The following is a 21,482-nucleotide window of genomic DNA, read 5'->3' on the forward strand; positions in this document are numbered from 1 at the left end:
TTCTTGTTGTGGGCTTTTTTTCTGCCAGGCAGCAAGGCACTCTCCATGAAACTCCAGACTTACCTCATCGCCATAATCAGCAACGACAACAGAAAACATCTTTCTGTAAATTCTGACAACAGGACCAGCATCAGCCTAGCTCAAGTCACATACCCTTCCTGTAGGCTATTCTGCCCCATTTGAACCCGTGGACTAAGAGTAGTAAAGGTGTTTTCTCAAGGGCAAATCCTGCTGTTACCAGGAAAAGAGGGAATGAATGCCAGAGAGGCAAAACCAACATTCTGTATATTTGGAGAAGGAGACAGAAGAAAACTCTTCATTTACAGTCTCTCATCCTGATTTATGTCAAATTAAGTAGGTTAATAAAAGTAATTTATAGCTTTCCTATCTAAGGATCCAAGCTGCTTTGTAAAAGTCTCTGAGCTTTTCCCTCTGGGAGAGGGAAACTGAGTTTATCATCAGATGTCTCTGACATCAGTCTCTCCTCCTAGACTACTTTGCACACTATGATCACATTAATCTTCCCAATGCATGGCTCTAGTTATAAAACAATCCTAAGAAAGAAACCATATTCCCCACCAAAGTTAAAGATTTTGTCTGTCACTCATGGTCCTTCCATGATGTCACCCTTTTACCTTTCCATACTGATGTTATGTTGCTCCCTTTTTGTACACCAAGTCAGTGATTTTGGGGGTTTGTCACTGTCACTGATTGACTTCAGAGTATTAGGATGTAACTGACATTTAATGTATCAGTCAGAGATTTGGGTGTTAACTTTCCTGTGACTTTTCCCTTCTGGTTTTAAAGGTACAATAAAATGGTTTACAAATTCTAAATCTGACCCTTAATATATGTTTTTCATCTAGTCAGCATTCTTATTAAACCAAGTTTATCCTTCTAAAAATAAGAAAGTGCTCTTTATGATAAAGTATTGTGAGATATATGAACAGCATTTTCTTAATGGGAAGACCTAATAGAGAACTATTTTCTCCACAGCATTCATCTTTCCCCATAAATAAAATATTTACAGTGTAAAATTATTTCTCCTGCATTTCAAAGACTCAGAAGATACTAGTTTTATTTTTATACACAAGTGGAACTTGTAATAAACTGCACTATCTTTTTCAGAGTATGTGAAACAAGACATGTTTAGAAATAGGCCATCTGGATCTTTAGCTAATTTCATTTAGGCTAATGTATCCACAGCTTCACCTTTAACTAAAAGTGATTTACATACATAACCAATTTACTAACTTGTCAAGGTTTCAGAATTACAAATTAATTTCTACTAAAAGCAAAAAGATGAATTGTGACATGAGTAAAATTACTTTAAAATAAATGCATAAATAAAATATATAAGCATATCATTTTATTTTCATTTAAGCCAACTATGCTGTAAGCTATTTAGACAAGATGATTCACATTTTATACTTTAATACAAATTTCAGAACATAAAGTATATTTTCTATTTTTCAAATCCATATTTTATCTGAAATACAGCTCCTGCAACAAAACATTATTAGAAGAGTTAAATTATTTAAAAAAATTTTTTTTAGAGACAGGGTCTCATTCTGTTGCCCAGGTTGGAGTGCAGTGGTATGATCACAGCCCACTGTAACATCAAATTCCTAGGCTCAAGTGATCTTCCTGCCTCAGCCTCCCGAACAGCTGGGACTACAGGCATGCACTACCACGCTAGGCTTTTTTAAATAGAGACAAGGTCTCATTATCCTGCCTAGGCTGGTCTTGAATGCCTGGCCTCAATATCCTTCTGCCTTGGCCTCCCAAAATGTTGGTATTACAGGCATGAACTACCACATCTGGCCAAAATTATTTTTTAATGGTTGTAGTGGAGCCAATTTTCCTCATTATGTACCTACAGGGAATTAGCACACTCTTACGGTTCTTGAATACAACAAAGAATGTGATATTGGTGAGTACATACTATATATAAATTCAGCCAAACGTCCACATCCAAACATCCAAGCTGTGAGACTGACTTTTGATTTTAGCTTAAAATTTTGAAAATAACTTTAAAAATGCCCTCCAAACTACTGGTAACACACTCCTTTATGGTTTTACGCAGCAGGTTCCAGGAATTAGTTTTCTGTGCTTCCTTAAATCTTTCTCTTGGGGTAGCCATCAATCATCTTCTTTCTCAATATAGGTCTTTGCATTAACCCGCGCCATCTGCCTGGCCAAGTACCTGTCTCTAGCTGACATTACAGTTTCTTCGTTGTTCCGCTTTGCAAACTTGCTCACTGCCTCAGGTGGTCTCTCTTGTTCTTTACCCTTCTCTTGCCTTTCCTCTGTGAGTCTGTGTTTTGCTCCCAGTGATGATTCAGAATTAGAGGGTTTCTCCTGGTTTCTTTCTTTGTCCTTTGCCATGTTTCTCATTTTGTTGGATCTTTCTTGGTCAAGAAATTTATCCTTTGCCCTAGAATCTGGGCTGCTTTCCTTTCTGTCTCGATTTCTTTCTGAAGATTGAACACTTACTTCTCGTTTTTCTCTATCTCTGTATTTATCATTATTTTCATATCTTTCCTTCCTTACTTTCATATGCTCTTCCTTTGCTTTGCTTTTCTCTTCCTTCTCTCCTTTCTCACTGTGTCGGTTCTGATCATTTTGTTGTCTATCTCTTTCTTGTTCTCTTTGGGAATATTTCTCCCTGTCTTTCTCCCTTTTCCATACTCTGTCACTTCTTTCTCTTTGGTCCCTCGCCCTTGGTTTATCTTCCTGTTCATGCCTCTTCCAGTAGGAATCTCTATGACTGGCCTCTCTGTGCCTATGAGAATCCCTTTCTTTCCGGTAATCACGGTCAGTGTAATGGTTCTCTTGGTCTCTGGATTGCTTCTGTTGGTGCTGATCTTCCCTTTTCTCGTGTCCTCTCGACGTTCGTGATCCTTTCGTGTGGTGTCTGGTACTGTGCCCTCTTTCTTCACTAGGTGACCGAGAGTGGTTTTGATTCCTGTGGTGCTTGGAGTCATTTTCAGGGGTCTCTATGACCTTTTCCCTTCTGCAGTTCACTCTAGTTTCTTCTATTTCATCATCCTCACTGCTCTTAGCATCGAAGTCACTGTCTGCATCTGGGTTTTCCTCTACTTTCACATCAGTTTGAAGAATGCATTTCTCTTGTGGTATTCTGTTTTTTGAACTTACTTCATTGGAGTAGCCCCTTGATTTTTCTTCCTTTATACCAGATCTTAGAAACAAAAAACAAAAAAGGGCAGAAAAAAATGCCACATTATCAGTTGTAATAAGCAAATGAAGGGTTCATATAATTTTTATCAATACTCAAATCAATACACCCATAGTGATATATATTGTCTGATTATCCAAATGCGAAAAGGTCCTGATGTCTATGCAAACTAGTATTTTCAAATTCATACCATTCAGAATATTTTCAATATTTGTAGAAGTGAAAAAAGAAAATTAGCCCTTGTCTACTATACTACTAGAACCTACAGGCAAGGGTCTGTACAGGTCTTCATTTTTTGGTAAGCCTAAGACAAAGAATAATTGGGAAAAGTAATATATGTTCTGAATCTAAGTTCTATTTTCACAACATGAAGAAGCTTAAGTTGTGACTCTTGGATTTTTTGCTTCCTTTCTTATTTATTTATTTTGAGACATTCTGTCACCCAGGCTGGAGTGCAGTGGCACAATCTCGGTTCACTGCGACCTCCGCCTCCCAGGCTCAAGTGATCCTCTCACCTTAGCTTCCCGAGTAGCTGGGATTACAGGCCCGCACCACCATGCCCAGCTAATTTTTGTATTTTTAGTAGAGACGGGGTTTTGCCATGTTGGCCAAGCTGGTCTCAAATTCTTGACCTCAGGTGATCCAACCACCTTGGCCTCCCAAAGTGCGGGGATTACAGGTGTGAGCCACCATGCTTGGCCTTTTTCTTTTTAAAAAATTATAAAAATAGTCCTAGAAATACATGAAGATAATCTTTGCACAGCAAAACAGTGGCAAATGTAATCTTAAATATTTACTCTCTCTCATGAGTGTATCCTGATACACTCCTTGGCACCTATCACAACAAAATGGAAATATATTAATTTGTCCATTAGAATCAACAATACTAAAATTATATTACCTTCATTGTTCCAGCTGGCAAGTACAGTTAACTTTATACTATGAGTACAATGTAAATAAGAATCACTCAGTGATTCTTACTAATCACTTACTAATCACACTAATGGTGCAACAACTTTGGTTCTCCAGGAATTACTGGCAGAACTATCTTGGCTAAAGGACCCACTAACAGGAATTCGATTATTAGACTCTGAGAAGTACAACTATGTCAACGACATTACAGAGTTTTACGGCAGCCTGATAAATATTCCAGATGAAACTCTAATACAAAGATATAATGTATTATAATTTCCATTCAAAACCTGAATCTTCAAATACATTTTCTTAGGTTCATACTTCTCACCAATTTTATAATCAAAGCCTAGCAGCATAGGGAGGGAGCGGGGCATATAGGGAGTAGGGCACATAGGGAGGGAGTGGGGCATAAACCTCCACTCCTCACCTTAATTCTATTCTCCTACCTCTTCCCTTCCTTAGCAACACAGACTCAGATCTACCCAGAGCATTCCTGTTAAAAATTTTTTTTTGGCCGGGCGCGGTGGCTCACGCTTGTAATCCCAGCACTTTGGGAGGCCGAGGCGGGCGGATCACGAGGTCAGGAGATCGAGACCACGGTGAAACCCCGTCTCTACTAAAAATACAAAAAATTAGCCAGGCGTGGTGGCGGGCACCTGTAGTCCCAGCTACCCGGAGAGGCTGAGGCAGGACAATGGCATGAACCCAGGAGGTGGAGCTTGCCGAGATCGCGCCACTGCACTCCAGCCTGGGTGACAGAGCGAGACTCTGTCTCAAAAAAAAAAAAAGTTTTTTTTTTTTTTTTTCTTAGGACACACTCTTTTACCTTCAACTACGTAATTATGGCATAATCATCTCACCATTCCTATAATACCTTATAACTTTATTCAAAAATCCTCTAATCCTTTACCTTCTAGATCAGCATTAATAGAAATGCCTCAAGAAATGGTAATGTTCACATGTGAGCTGTCCCAGTATGGCAACCACCAGCCAAATATGGCAATTGAGTATATGAAATGTGGCCACTGTGATTAAAACTTTAATTTTTATTTACTTTATTATTATTATTTTTTGAGACAGAGTCTTGCACTGTCACCCAGGCTGGAATGCAGTGACGCAATCTCAGCTCACTGCAACCTCCGCCTCCTGGGTTCACGCCATTCTCCTGCCTCAGCCTCCCAAGTAGCTGGCACTACAGGCGCCCGCCACCACGCCTGGCTAATTTTTTGTATTTTTAGTAGAGACAGGATTTCACCGTGTTAGCCAGGATGGTCTCGATCTCCTGACCTCGTGATCTGCCCGCCTCGGCCTCCCAAAGTGCTAGGATTGTAGGAGTGAGCCACCGTGCCCGGTCATTTTATTTTTTGAGATGGAGTCTGGCTCTGTCACCAGGTTGGAGTGCAGTGGTGCTATCACAGCTCACTGCAATCTCTGCCTCCTGGGTTTAAGCAATTCTCCTGCCTCAACCACCCGAGTAGCTGGGATTACAGGCATGTGCCACCATGCCGAGCTAATTTTTGTATTTTTAGTAGAGACAGGGGTTCACCATGTTGGCCAGGATGGTCTCGATCTCCTGATCTCATGATCCGCCTGCCTCAGCCTCCCAAAGTGCTGGGATTACAGGCGTAAGCCACTGTGCCCAACCTACTTTATTTACTTTAAATTAATTTAAGTAGCTACACATGACTAGTGCCTACATACTGAACAGTGCAGTTCTAGCCCCGATATGTAAGTCTTACATTTTATGAAGGCTGGGTCTTATTTATGAAAATAAACCACTTTCCTTTTAATATACTATCTGAACACGTATATAAGACTTACCTTGTAGACACCTAATTCTTTCCAACTTTCTCCTTAATTCTGACAGCAAAATCATTTTAAGGTACCAGGCACCAATCATTTTAAGGATCATGAGGAATACCTACATTCCTATTTAAAAAAAAAAAAAGCAGCCAGGTGCAGTGGCTCATACCTGTAATCCCAGCACTTTGGGAGGGTGAGATGGGGGGATCCCTCAAGCCCAGGAGTTCGAGACCAGCCTGGGCAACATAAAACCCCATCTCTACAACAAAAATACAAAAAGAGGCTGGGCGTGGTGGCTCACGCATATAATCCCAGCATTTTGGGAGGCCGAGGTGGGTGGATCACCTGAGGTCAGGAATTCGAGACTAGTCTGGCCAACGTGGTGAAACTCCATCTCCAGTAAAAATACAAAGATTAGCCGGGCATAGTGCATGCGCCTATAGTCCCAGCTACTCAGGAAGCTGAGGCAGGAGAATCGCTTGAACCTGGGAGGCAGAGGTTGCAGTAAGCAGAGATCGTGCCATTGCACTCCAGCGTGGGTGACAGAGCAAGACTCCATTCCATCTTAAAAAAAACAAACACACACACACACACAACAACAAAAAAAAACACAAAAAGAAAATTGGCTGGGCATGATGGCTTGCACCTCTAGTCCCAGCTACTTGGGAGGATCATTTGAGCCCATGAGGCAAAGGCTGCAGGGAGCTATGATTGAACCACTGTACTCCATCCACCCTAGGCAACAGAGTGAGACTCTATCTCAAAAAAAAAAAAAAAAAAAAAAAAAAACCAACCACAATTTGATTTTGCTTTCCCTTGAAGATTTTGCTCTCCCTTGTTAAGACCTGTAAATCACTTAAAAATTCAGAAACTTTATACATTAAAGTCTGTTTTTGGTTTTACAACAATATTAAACTCAATCACTATGTTTTAATGTAACAATTTCTGTGAAATGCAGAATAAAAATGATCTTAAACTAAATCTGTAGGTTTTAAAATCAAGAAACTGCAAATTTCTAGCCATTCATTCAATTAGGTAAGGCTGGCTGACAACACAATATGCAATGCTGTAATCTTCCATCTTTCAGAGGGTTAAAATGACCCCACAACCACAGATTATTAACAGTATCTTTCTTCAAAATATTTGATACACGTCTCCTCACCTGGCTTCACGAAAGCTGCATTTAGGTACTTCCTCTTCACCAACTGCTTGATTTAATAGGTGCCTATAAAATCCACTGAGATCTTTCTGCTTGGTTACATCCAAACATGCTAACACAGGGAAAGCAAAAATTACAATATATTCAATAAGGCACAGTGCAGTTTCATTTTACAGACGTACAGTATATAACATACAGTGTGTAAACTATTCACTGGATCAGGAGTTGGCAAACTATATCCTGCAGGCCAAATTTGGCCTGTTGCCTGTTTTCGTAAATAAATTTTTATTGAAACAAAGCTCTGTTCATTTATGTAATGTCCAAAACTGCTTTTGTACTACAAAGGCAGAGCTCAGTAACTGTGACAGAGATCATATATACAAAAAGCCCTAAAGTATGAATATGATCCGGCATTCATAAATATGAATTTATAAATTTAAAGTCTTAAAATATGAATACTAAAATACTATCTGGTCCTTTACAGAAATTTTGCCGACTGGCACTCTAAACACATAGTACAAGCTTAGACAGAATGTTATAGACTTGGTTTTCTTCTACTTAAAAGCTGAAGAGGACGGGCACAGTGGCTCATGCCTGTAATCCTACAACTTTGGGAGGCTGAGGTAGGTGGATCACCTGAGCTCTGGAGTTCGAGACCAACCTGGCCAACATGGTAAAATTCTGTCTCTATAAAAATATAAAAATTATCCAGGTGTGGTGGTGCATGCCTGTAATCCCAGCTACTTGGGAGGCTGAGGCATAAGAATCACTTGAACTCGGGAGGCAGAGGTTGCAGTGAGCCAAGATCATAAGACTGCACTCCAGCCTGAGCGACAGAGCGAGACTCTGTCCAAAAAGCTGATGAGCATTTGTCAATTAAAGTATTTACAGGGCTGGACATGGTGGCTCACACCTGTAATGCCAACACTTTGGGAGGCTGAGGCAGGAAGATTGCTTGAGCCCAGGAGTTCGAGACCAGCCCTGGCAACATAGTGAGACCCCGTTTCTACAAAAAATACAAAAATTAACCAGACATAGTGGTATGTTCCTATAGTCCCAGCTACTCAAGAGGCTGAGGTGGGAGGATCACTGGAGCCTGAGAGGTCAGGGCCGCAGTGAGCCATGGCTGAGCCACTGCACTCCAGCCTGGGTGACAGAGACCCAGTCTCAAAAAAAAAGTATTTTATAAGTACATATTCTACTTAGATCTTGAGAAATAATCATGAGTAGAAAGCTCTAAAGTATTAAGATATTCTTAATTCATCCAATTTTTATTCTTTCTTCAATTAATGTTATTCTTTTTCTAATTGCCTCATTGATCCTCCTTGAGTGGTGTTACTCTAGTTATTTTCTCATCCCAGAAAAATATAACTAGGGTTTAAAATTATATTTATATTGTTTCTGACAAATGCTTTGGTGTTATACTTTGTAATAAATGTTTTTACATTTCAGGTTCATGTTCTAAGGCAAAAGCCACAAAATGAGAACTAAGAGAAAAGTCTAGTAGAAATAATAGTTACTGAAGAGTTCAACTGTGTTTTTAGTTAAACTTTCCTTTCTGTTTTATACTACTATATAATACCATACTCCTTGTGTCTTGAATTCCTATATATAAATTATGATCACAAACTCATAACCCAAAAGTTCAGTGACAGAGCAAACAGCTAACCACAGGGGAGAGATTCTGCTACTGTTTCCTTGTGCCTTTCCCACTCTTTCATTTTACCTTCCAGTGCAGCAGCCCTCTTTTCTCTTTCTTCTTCTTCAGCTCTCTCTTGCAATTTTTTCTTATATGCAGATGTCACAAATGCTTCTTTATCATCAAACTCCCCCTTTTCCATTTCTCGTTCTCTCTGTATTTTCTTTTCCATTCTTTTTTCCTGTTCCTTTTTTCTGATCTCAACTGCTTTTAGCAAGTTGTGAATATACTTGGGCTAAGGAAATAAAAAAGATTTAGGAAAAGAGTAAAAAAATAGTAATTGTTAATATTATAATTTTTATAACAAATTCATTAAGATAGAAATGATGGGCCCAAATAAGATTGTCTTCCCTATATTCAATATAATCTTACTAGCAAGATTAATATTGAAACTGTTTTCAATAAAAATTTAGGTGTAGCAGAGACAGAAATTGTTTATAATGCGATTTAACTTTAATAAAACATCAAACTAAATATAAATTTTTTTCTCTTTTTTCTGGTATTCTCTTAATTTAAAAAAAAATCAGAAAAGTTCCTGCTAGTTTTTCACATTTAGTAGAAATATGACTATTTAAAATAGTAGCTTTAATATAATTTTATACCATCACTCTACTAGTACATAACTGTCAGATGCAAATGCCCTTAAAAATCAGCCTGTGCTTGTGAAAGAACAAGAGTTGATAGAAAGAAAATCTGAACTTATTTCAGTTTTTACCCCTCCCAAATTTTTTTCTCACTGAAAATAAAATCGTAATAGGTGCAGGCAGATGATTCAGTTACCAGCTAGGAAGAAATAAAAAAATGAGAGGGTAATAAAACACAAACAAACATGCACAGGGCAGGAGCAGTACAAATTTGGTACATTAGAATTCTAAGGAAAAGTTTTCAAAAAACTATTTGCAAAGGTTTCAAAGCAAAAAACAAAATCGTTAGATAATTCACTTGGCCTGTTAGGATAATATGTAGTGCTTCTTGAGTCCTACAATCAAATTTGTAGTATCTGGAATTAGGGACTCTTCACACCTCACATACCTAAAAGCTTTTTCTCAGATCATTCTCATGTTAAAGTAAGATTAAGACACAAAATGTAGGTCAAGGTCAAAGAAAGTTTATTTCAGCTTACAAACCTTTCTGTCTTTCCCCAAAAGCAATCTGGGATTATTTTCCTCCTTTTTTTTCTGCATTTCATCATAAATACTGTCATATTCATACACAGTAGCATCTTCTGCAAGGGCCTTCTGGATTTCCAGTTTGGTCTTAAAAAATAATTAAACATGTTTCAAAAATATGAGCCAGCCAATAGATATAACAAAGTCTATGTTTTTTTGAGAATGGTTCATAAATTGAAAATATATCATAAAAATTGCAATCACATTTTTAGATAGGAAATACAAATAAACTCTGGAGCCAGGCTGCCTGGGTATGAATCCTGGCTCTACACTTACTAATTACTCTGGGCAAGTTTGTTTATAATCTTTTGGTACCTTAATTTCCTCATCTAGAAGAGAAAGAATAATGATTATATTTACATTCTAAGCTGTTATAATTAAATGACTAAACTTAAAACACTTAGAGCCTGATAGAGAATAAGTATTCAATAAACATCAACTATTATTATCATCTATTCATTTGTATATAATTATCCCCATCAAAAGGCCAAAAGGTACGATGGAAACACCTAACCTTGGTTTTGAGAGGCCTGTATTATATATTAAACTTTCATTATCATTTTTAGAGTTGTTAAACATAAAGTCTCTGCCTTTATCATGTTCCTTCCATCTTAAATGATGCTTTTTTCTCCTCTTTCAAGCTATCAAAATCTTATCCAGTGTTTCAGGGCCAGCCCAACTTCTTCTATGAGCCCATTTCTGAGGTCTCTAACTACCCCAATGATCTTTCTTCTAAACTCTGAGGAACATTCTATTCTGCAATATTGACACTAGTTTTTTTGTTTTTTTTTTTTTTAAAGGGACAGGGTCTCGCTCTGTCGCCCAGGCTGGAGTGCAGTAGTGTGATCTTGGCTAACTGCAACCTTTGCCTCCCAGGCTTCAAGTGATCCTCCCACTTCAGCCGCCCAAGTAGCTGGGACTACAGGCGTGTGCCACCATGCCTGGCTGATTTTTATATGTTCTGTAGAGACAGAGTTTCACCATGTTGCTCAGGCTGGTCTTGAACTCCTGGGCTCAAATGATCCACCCACCTCAGTGCACCCCAAAGTGCTGGAATTAGATGCGTGAGCCACCATGCCAGGCATGGGCGTTTTTACTTCCTGTTTTACAAATCTTAGACTTTTGCCCCCGGTTGTAAATTCCTGAGGTACAGAGTCTACACACTTTGATTTTTTCCTGAATTGCTAGATTGGCTAATGTAGAACCCAAGAGGGATCCTTTTTAAGTGATAGGATGATATAATTATTCAAAAGAATCTATCTGATAGATTAGGGTTTTTACATACCAACATTTAAACTGAATAATGCACATGCTAACTGAAAAAACTTTTTTTCTAGAATATTGTTTAAAATACTAAGAAATTCATTTTTTTCACTTCTCAACCTTTAGAAAGTGAAAGATTCTCCTGCCTAGATATTGAATTGGCACTCCTGCTCCTTCCCCAAAACCAGCCTGGATAACACAAAGAGGAAAACATGGAATCTAAGAAATAATCACCACTACAATAATAAAAAGCAAGGGAAAAGGGAGACCGAGGGCTGTTTTTTTGGGGGGCAGCGGGGGGACGAAATCTTGCACTGTTGCCCTGGCTGGTGTGCAGTGGTGAGATCTTGGCTCGCTGCAACCTCCGCCTCCTGGGTTCAAGCGATTCCCCTGCCTCAACCTCCTGAGTAGCCAGGATTACAGGCACCTGCTACAATGCCTGGCTAATTTTTTGTATTTTTAGTAGAGACGGGGTTTCACTATGTTGGTCAAGCTGTTCTCGAATTCCTGACCTTGTGATCTACCCACTTCGGCCTCCCGAAGTACAGGGATTACATGCATGAGCCACTGCACCTGGCCAGGGCTGTTTTAAACTGATGACATGCCTTTGTATATGTTGGGAGGAGAGCTGTACAGGAGCACTTGAGTAGATATGTTACTATTAAATATGTTGCAACATAAATAAAGCAAAAATTGAACAGATATCCAAGGAAAAATGGACAAATCCACAATCACAGTGGGAGATTTTAACATGCCTCTCAGTAACAGAATAGACAAAACAAAACAAACAAACAAACAACAACAAAAAAACCAGTATGGATATATATGGATTAACACAACTGTCCCAATGGACACATACAGAACATTTTCTTTTTTCTTTTTTTTTTTTTGGGTTCGGAGTCTTGCTCTATTGCCTAGGCTGGAGTGCAGTGGCACCATCTTGGCTCATGCAACCTCCACCTCCTGTGTTCAAGTAATTCTCCTGCCTCAGCCTCCTGAGTAGCTGGGACTACAGTTGCACACCACCATGCACGGCTAATTTTTGTATCAATACAGAACATTTTCAAACACAGAGGAAATATTTATAAAAACTGACTATATACTGGACCATAAAGTAAACCTCTACATGTTTTAAAGGCATGAAACAATACAGTGCAGTGTCTTGGAATCCAAAATAATCATGTTAGGGACTGGGTGTGGTGGCTCATGCCTGTAATCCCAACACTTTGGGGGGCCAAGACGGGTGGATCTCCTGAGGTCAGGAAAGCAGCCTGACCATCTAAAAATATAAAAATTAGCCAGGTGTGGTGATGCACACCTGTAATCCCAGCTATCAGGAGGCTGAGGCAGAAAAATCGCTTGAATCCAGGAGGCAGAGGTTGCAGTGAGCCAAGATTGTGCCACTGCACTCCAGCCTAGGTACAGAGCAAGACTCCATCTCAAAAACAAAAACAAAAACAAAACAAAACAAAAAACCCCAAAAAACAAACAAGCAAAAAACCAAAGTAATCACATTAGGAATGAATAACAAAAAGGTAATCAAAAACCTCCGTTATGTTCAGAAATTAATAATACATGGGTCAAACTAGAAATCATAATGCAAACCAGAAAATGTTTTGCATGAAACAACAAAAATACTGCCTATCAAAATCTGTAAGATGCAGCTACAGAAGTACTTAGAGGGAAACATACAGCCTGAAATGCGTATATTAGAAAAGAGAAAGAACAGAAAATAGAGAGCTAGGCACCAATCTCAAAAAGTTAGAAAAATAACAAAATAAACCCAAAGAAAATAGAATGAAGAAAACACTGATCTGTCAGGACAGAAAACGAAGTAGAAACAAACAAAATGTATACAGTATCATATTAGCTCATTGTATAAGGCTCGCCAAACCTTGTTATCATCAGACTTTTTCAATCTGGATAATTACAGCGAAAGAAAAGGAAACCATCCTATTCTGCCCAGTCTCACTTATGACGCAAAAATCTTCAATACTTAAAAACTCTTAATGAAACCTGAGTAAGCCAAATGCAACAATATATGAAAAAGGTAACATTTTATGCTTATGTTAGGTTTATACCACTTATGTGAAGTTACAAGGATTGATTTTCTAAAGTTAAGCTGACTTTACATTATTGGTATAAAACCAATATGGTCATGAAGCAGTATCCTTTTTGCATATAGTCACCATTTAAACAAATAAACAAACAACAAAACCCTCAAACTAAGAAAATAATTTCCTTAGATTAGCAACAAATATCTACCAGAGACCTACAGCAAATGTTTTATTTACTGATGACATACTGAAAGTTTTCCCAATGAAACAGGGAATATGACAATAATGTTGCCATCATCAGTTCTGTAAACTTGAGGTCCAGATAGAAGAAAAAAATAGTTTAAAGTACCCCGTTTTGAAAACATTTTCTCTAAGATTTAGTAAATGCAATCAAGCTAGTATTCTTCATAGTAAAATGAAAGATAGTTTCAATTCGTATGGATAAAGACATTCGACGAGCTGAATCAATCAAGTGGGGAACAAAGGGAAAAGTATGTAATATAGGTGCGAGAAAAACTCAGCAGAAAGCAAGTGAAAGGTATAAGAGTTGTAGCAGCATTCCTAATTTCCAAGCAAACTATGAAAAAGTCCCACTAAACAGATAAAGTGGCTTGAACAAGACAGAGTTAAGAATAAAATCAGATTTGGGATTCATGCTTTAAGTGAAGAAAAAAGGCAGCACAAAAATGTTAAAATAATCCTGGAAAACAAGGTACCTGTATTACCTTGGATAAGTTACCCAACTCTCCAGAACTAAGTCTCCCATTTATATAGTGAGGAAGTTGAACTTAATGGTCTCTCCAAAATTCTGACTCAAAGCACTCCAGTATTTACGTTAAATAATCACTGTCTATGTTTTTTTTTTTTTTTTTTTTTGAGACGGAGTCTCACTCTGTCGCCCAGGCTGGAGTGCAGTGGCGCAATCTCGGCTCACTGCAAGCTCCCCCTCCCGGGTTCACGCCATTCTCCTGACTCAGCCTCTCCGAGTAGCTGGGACTACAGGCGCCCGCCACCACGCCTGGCTAATTTTTTGTATTTTTTAGTAGAGACGGGGTTTCACCGTGGTCTCGATCTCCTGACCTCGTGATCCGCCCGCCTCGGCCTCCCAAAGTGCTGGGATTACAAGCATGAGCCACCGCGCCCGGCTCTTTTATGTTTTATGTGTATATTAAATCATTCTGAGGCTGCTGAGTTACACATTATATTTCACTGTGAAAATGTGACATTATCTTAAAATGACTAAATATATCCTTCTGTGCCAATTCCTCCGAGAGGGTGTGAAACACAGTGGTTAAAAGCCTAGGTTCTGAGGTTTCACGGTCTAGTTTTGAACACAGCCCTACCATTTATGAACTATGTGGTCTCATGCAAGTCACAAAAATTCTTCTTGCCTTCATTTCCTTAACTATAAAATAAGGATTATAAAAGCATCTATCTCATAGAATTATTGTAAGAATTAAAGATCATTCTTAAAACAGTTGTCATGATGCCTGGCACGTAGAAAGTGCTTAATAAACTCATCTTTATGCAGGTTTCCAGTTAGACCAAGAGGAAATAGGACCGAAAGTTATAAAGCTAATGGGGAGGATAAATAATTCAAAATGAAAAAGAAAGGCACCTTGCTATTGTTTAATTTCATTACATTCTATAGCAGAAAATCTAAGGTATACTAGTCTATAACAGTAGAAAAGTTAGTAAACCTTCAGGCCTAGTTTGATAATTAGTAGCATGATCTTAAGGAGCACTTTATCCTTTCTGAGTTTCAGATTCTTAATCAGAACTATGGGCAAGTTTGTGAGAATTGTAAAAGATAAATGTATGTAAAAAGCACTTGGAAACACTAAGGTACTAGCAAGTCTTTTAAAAATTATCGGGCCAGGCACGGTGGCTCACGCCTGTAATCCCAGCACTTTGGGAAGCTGAGGCGGGTGGATCACCTGAGGTCAGGGGTTCCAGACCAGCCTGACCAACATGGTGAAACCCCATCTCTACTAAAAATACAAAAATTAGCTGGGCGTGGTGGCATGCGCCTTTAGTCCCAGCTACTCGGGAGGCTGAGACAGGAGAATTGCTTGAACCCAGGAGATGGAGACTGCAGTGAGCTGAGAGTGCACCACGGCACTCCAGCCTGGGCAACAGAGCGAGACTCCATCTCAAAAAAAAAAAAAAAAATCTATATATCTATATATTTATATCTATCTCTGATATTCTTTCTTGGCAGATGAGTTTCAAATAATTATAAGTTTGTGAAACCATTTTGGTTGTGAAAAGGTTTTTTTTTTCCCCCAAGTAAGCTCACTAGCAAGAATTTAATAGTAAATAACAATAGGCCAAACAATCCATTATTAGACTAATGAGTCATCTACAAGAAGAACTGGTTTCATCTATAGCACAGCAATAAGGAGCTAATTCTTCATTGTGTTTTTCCTTAAATCTATTCTGTTATAGTCTCAGCACCTAGATACCAAAACTGATGCTTAAAAATGAGCCAGAATGCTTTACTGAATGCACTTATCCCACTCTTCTACCTTACCTGTTTCATGGCCTGCTTCTTAGCAGCTTCTCTCTGAAGGCTTTCACTCACAGAGGTCTGTAAAACATAAATATATTGTCATTTTTTAAACAAATTTAAAATTTCTTTTCCAGTACGAGTGTCCCCTATCTAAAATACATGGGACCAGAAGTGTTTTGTATTTCAGATTTTTAAAATACTTACTGGTTCAGCATCCCAAATCTGAAGATCTGATATCTGATGCTCCAATGAGCATTTCATTTGAGCTTCACATTAGTGCTCAAAAAAGTTTTAGATTTTAGAACATTTAGGATTTTCGATTTTCAGATTTGGGATGCTCAACCTGTTTTCTGGTTGGCAATGGTGCCTTATAGTTAAAAGTAAAAAGACAATAATATGAATTAAACTAACATTTTCAGGGTTTGTTCCCTAAACTTCAGGAAATAAATGAATTTGCATTGTAAATCCTCAGAATAGATTATAAGGTATCAGAGAAAATAGAATGGTACAGGAAAAACTGAGGAAACATGAATTTTTAGTCCTAAATTCACTACTGTCATTCAACCTTTACAGATTTCAATTTGCTTCATGTGAACATATGAGAGAGAAAGAGAGAGAGACAGAGTGTCTGTGTGTGTGTGTGAGAGAGAGAGAAATGGGGAAAGACTGGTCTAGATAATATTTCAGGTACCTTCCAACACTAAAATGGTATGATTCCCAGCTTACAAAAAGCAAATTATTTTAATATTCACCACTCAATATAGTGTATCAAGCTCTCAGTTTATGTTTAAGGCTTAGGGACAGCAGTAACTATTCGTGGCAATAATCAAAAACTACGTACCGAAAAGCATGTTTAGGTCCTGCGGATAGTGAAAAAGCAAGATAAAACAAGATCTTGTTTCAGATAAAGTCTGAAAGGGAAGACAATTAAAGAGATAATTACAATATATGGCCAGGCATGGTGGCTCACGCCTGTAAATCCCAGCACTTTGGGAGGCTGAGGCGGGCGGATCACTTAAGGCCAGGAGTTTTGAGACCAGCCTGGCCAAAATGGTGAAACCCCGTCTCTACTGAAAATACAAAAATGAGCCGGGAGTGTTGGAGCACACTTGTAATCCCAGCTACTTGAAAGGCTGAGACACAAGAATCACTTGCACCCGGGAGGCAGATGTCGCAGTGAGCCTAAATTGTGCCACTGCACTCCGGCCTGGGCAACAGAACCAGGCTCCGTCTCAAAAGAAAAAAAAAAAAAAGACAATTACAATATAAATGTGATAAGCAATATAATAAAGGAATAAACAAAGGGCTGTGGGAGCCTAGGGCAGAGAAGGCAACTAAATGTATATGAGGAATCAAGAATCCCTTTCCAAAAGAGATATGACATTAGACCAGAATCAAAGAGAATAAAAATGTAAAAGAATGCAAGAGGAAGATAGGAAGTAGTCATCACATGGGCAAAAGTAAAGATTACATACAGCTAAGAAAAAAAAAACTTAAGCAAAATATGTTTCCTTAAAAGTACAGGCTTTAATCATCAGGGAAATGTAAATCAGAACCACTAAGAGATAACACCTCACACCTGTTAGAATGGCTATTATAAAAAAGTCAAAAAATAATAAAGGTTAGCATGTGTGTCAGAAAAGGGAATTCTTATATACTGCTGGTGCAGATGTAGGCTGGTACAGTCAACATTGAGAACAGTATGGAGGTTTATAAACAAATTAAAAATAGAACTACCATACAGCCTAGCAATCCCTCTTGGCATATAGCCAAAGGAAATGAACTCACCACCTAGTAAAGGTAGCTTCACTCCCATGTTTATTGCAGCATTATTTGCAATAGCCAGGTATGGAAACAACCTACGTGTTCATTGACAAATGAATGGATAAAGAAACTGTGGTAAATACGTATGATGGAGTATTATTCAGCCTTTAAAAAGGAGATCCTGCCATTTGCCACAACATGAATGAGCCTGGAGGACACTATGCTACATGGTAAGCCAGATACAAAAAGAAAAATAGTACCTGACATCACTTGTAAGTGGAATCTCTCACAGAGATAACTTAAAAACAATGGTTACTAGGGGTGGGGTGAGAGGAAATGGGGAGAGGTAGGTATGTAACAAGATGAACAAGTCTAGAGATCTAATGTACCACATGAGGGCAATAGGTAACAAAATTGTGCTATATATGGTATTCATGCTAAACGAGTAAATTGTAGCTGCTCTTGCCACAGAAACAAAAAAAGTATGTAAGATAATGGACATGTTAATTTGCTTTACTGTAGTAAACTTTTTACCATCTACATCCCATAATTGTTATATACCTTAATATACACAATAATTTTTTTTCAAGTATCAGGATTTGCAAATATACTGACACTGAATTGTATAAAAGGGTGAATTTTATGCTATGTGAATTACATCTTTTTAAAAAAGCCAAAATAAAGCTACTAATGAATTTTTAATTCTTTCATTTGTGGGGGCAAGGGCTACATGGGTTATCTCTGTCCGTCTCAATTTTGCTGTCAGTCTAAAACTGCTGTTTAAAAAAAAAACGAAGTCTTAAATATACATAAAAACATATGTGTAAGTTTTAAATATATATATGTACATAAAACCCTCAGCTCTAGAATTACAGTAGTCCAGCCTATTAACACTTGCTATCTTCAGTTGTATTGTATCAGCAATTGGTGCTTTTTTTTTTCATGGTAATAACCAGAATATTGGGAGGCCGAGGTGGGCGGATCCCGAGGTCAGGAGATCGAGACCACGGTGAAACCCCGTCTCTACTAAAAATACAAAAAATTAGCTGGGTGTGGTGGCGGGCACCTGTAGTCCCAGCTACTCGGAGAGGCTGAGGCAGGAGAATGGCGTGAACCCAGGAGGCGGAGCTTGCAGTGAGCCGAGATTGTGCCACTGCACTCCAGCCTGGGCGACAGAGTGAGACTCCGTCTCAAAAAAAAAAATAAAATAACCAGAACAAAATAGTTCTCTATGACCACAGACAAATCCATTTAATACACAAAGGTCATATAATACATATTTAATAAATTAAATAAGTATGCAAAGAACTAAAGACATTTTAGATGATGGTAAACTGACCCTAACTGGGGGAAAGATGTTGATAACAAAAACAGTAATAGCTGTTAACATTATTGAGCTAGGTGCTATGCTAAGTATACTAGTTGTGTATTACATGTATTACTAATTTAATCCAAATTTGTTACATGTAATATGAAACTTTCATTCACTAGAATATCAATTTTAAATACCAAAACTGAAAGTAATAGTAAATATTTCCAATGTATTTTCATGTCTGTATTTCTAATTAGTATAAATGAAAAATATTTTTCTTGACCACTGAGTTAATGATGTCTTCAGGACTGACTGAGAAGAATACATCTCCAAATGCTGGATGTTTTCCTCTTTTACTTGCTTTTATTATTTTTTCCTATCTCTTCCTTTAGTCTGTCAGAGTTTACCTGCTGCCTTTCAAACTGGATGCTTCAATCCAAACTATGTAACTTGGTTGTTATGGAAGATACTCAGAGAAATAAAATAACTTTTAAAAAGAAAACTTGGGAAAGAAAAACACAAGGCTATACCTTTTCAGACTTTTATAAAGTATAGAATAAGCAGACTGGGAAAGGCCTTTCCAATGTAAACTATATCTATTTTGAGACATCTCAAAAGATTTTGTTTCTATGTTTATAGCTGTTTAGAAGAATGAAGTATGACCGTTGAAAAAACAAGCTGTTACTACTTACACAGGAAGGTAACATAATGGAAGGAGTGCAATAGTTTTACAAATTCTATTCATAAACTTATATCCCTAGAATTCAACAGCATCAGTGGATAACTCTGAACGTAACCTGAAAAAGTCAGCAAAGATTGATGATCTCCTTTTGAAGGTCATTTGATTCTCAATTTTCTAAATAAAGGTACTTTAACAATGACTACTAAGGATGACGATTAAAATGCCAAAAACCTGTTAAACAAATACAAAAAGCTTAAAAGAGTAGCAGTAAAACCTTTACTTTTTTCTATAATAGTAACCCTACATAAAAATATATAAAATGATCTTCTATATAACATGAAAAAACTCATCTAGATTCAGATCAGACAGAAAAATAACTACTACAATTAAAAACAATTTCCTCTTATAAAAGAGCAGATACTTCTTTTTATTTTATTTTTATTTTTTTATTATTATTATACTTTAAGTTTTAGGGTACATATGCACAACGTGATTGTTTTCAGATAACCATAATAATTATACTATGTAATTTTAAGACTGAGAACAAAAATTGGCACATGTATTGTGGCCTATTCTGTGTCTTTTTGAATCTATAATTCTCCTAAGAACTGTGCAGAATATAAAAGGATGTTGCTTGTGTTTAATTTTTATGATTCTTTAAATATATTTTAAATGGAAATCTAGAAAGGAAATATATTAATCTAAAAATAGTAACAACAACAGTAGTTACAATAATCCTAACAACTTCAGAAATAATGGATGCCAAGTAAGCTAAATGACATACAGAAGTCACCTTTAATTGTTAAGGCTACAGATTACCAGAGAGAATTTAAGGACAAACAGCTGGTGAATGGCAAAGCAAGATTCCAATTCAGGTACTCTTATTCCAAACTTTAATAACTTTCCTTTAAACACCAGTACTGAATATACACTGAAATGCCTCAAGACAACACAGAATTAAAAGGCATGGAAAGGTACAAATAGCCTATAGCATAAATCTGATTTAAACTTTATAATATTGAGCGGTGTCCTATGTTGCTATTATTGGAAATTCACCAACTGAGATGATTCCTCTGAAAACATAAAGCTGAGGTATGATTGCATCTACTAGAGTAACATAAGTATTATTATAACTCTACATATACTATTGACCATCAGAGTGGAAAGTCACATAAAATGAAAACACAGAATGTTATTAACATTAAAGGAAAAACGAGTCTATTTAGTATTTGATATTTTAAGTATTGTTTCTACATCTACTCCACAATATCAATGAAAAACAGATTCCTAGCCGGGCGCGGTGGCTCACATCTGTAATCCCAGCACTTTGGAAGGCTGAGGCGGGCAGATCACGAGGTCAGGAGATCGAGACCACGGTGAAACCTCGTCTCTACTAAAAATACAAAATATTAGCCAGGTGCGGTGGCGGGCGCCTGTAGTCCCAGCTACTCAGGAGGCTGAGGCAGGAGAATGGCGTGAACCCGGGAAGCAGAGCTTGAAGTGAGCTGAGATGGCGCCACTGCACTCCAGCCTGGGTGACAGTGAGACTCTGTCTCAAAAAAAAAAAGAAGAAAAAAAAACCAGATTCCTTCAGATACATTGTAGTCATATCATGAATGGGAAAATATTTTTCTTTTTAACAAATATCTTAAAATAAATACATATATTTATGTGTGAGAAAAAACAAACTACTACAATTAAAAGCAGATCAGTAAGATCTTATTATTTTTTTTTTTTTTTTGAGACAGAGTCTCACTCTGTTGCCCAGGCTGGAGTGCAGTGGCGCCATCTCGGCTCACTGCAACCTCCGCCTCCCGGGTTCAAGAGATTCTCCTGCCTCAGCCTCCTGAGTAACTGGGATTACAGGCGTGTACCACCATGCCCAGCTAATTTTTGTATTTTTAGTAGAGACAAGGTTTCATCATGTTGGTCAGGCTGGTCTCAAACT

At 37.8% G+C, this 21,482-nt stretch overlaps 1 protein-coding gene across 5 annotated transcripts in view; it reads right to left on the reverse strand.

The window, feature by feature from the left end:
* Positions 1–1,347: 1,347 nt before the first annotated feature.
* The window catches only part of NSRP1 (nuclear speckle splicing regulatory protein 1), a 74,899-nt gene continuing 54,764 nt past the window's right edge, over positions 1,348–21,482 (reverse strand). For 4 of the 5 annotated variants that reach the window (XM_055257485.2, XM_055257483.2, XM_055257482.2 and 1 more), the window contains 5 exons: positions 15,798–15,854; positions 9,903–10,031; positions 8,803–9,010; positions 7,080–7,188; positions 1,348–3,202 (listed from right to left, as the gene is read on the reverse strand). In XM_055257485.2, coding sequence (XP_055113460.1) covers positions 2,143–3,202; positions 7,080–7,188; positions 8,803–9,010; positions 9,903–10,031; positions 15,798–15,854 — 1,563 coding nt within the window. In that variant the 3' untranslated portion in view covers positions 1,348–2,142. Of the gene's footprint in view, positions 3,203–7,079; positions 7,189–8,802; positions 9,011–9,902; positions 10,032–10,458; positions 11,916–15,797; positions 15,855–21,482 lie in introns of those variants that run through there. The other variant, XM_063628701.1, reaches the window with a different exon arrangement.

This window comes from Symphalangus syndactylus, chromosome 20 (assembly GCF_028878055.3).
Source record: "Symphalangus syndactylus isolate Jambi chromosome 20, NHGRI_mSymSyn1-v2.1_pri, whole genome shotgun sequence".
Taxonomy (NCBI): Eukaryota; Metazoa; Chordata; class Mammalia; order Primates; family Hylobatidae; genus Symphalangus; species Symphalangus syndactylus.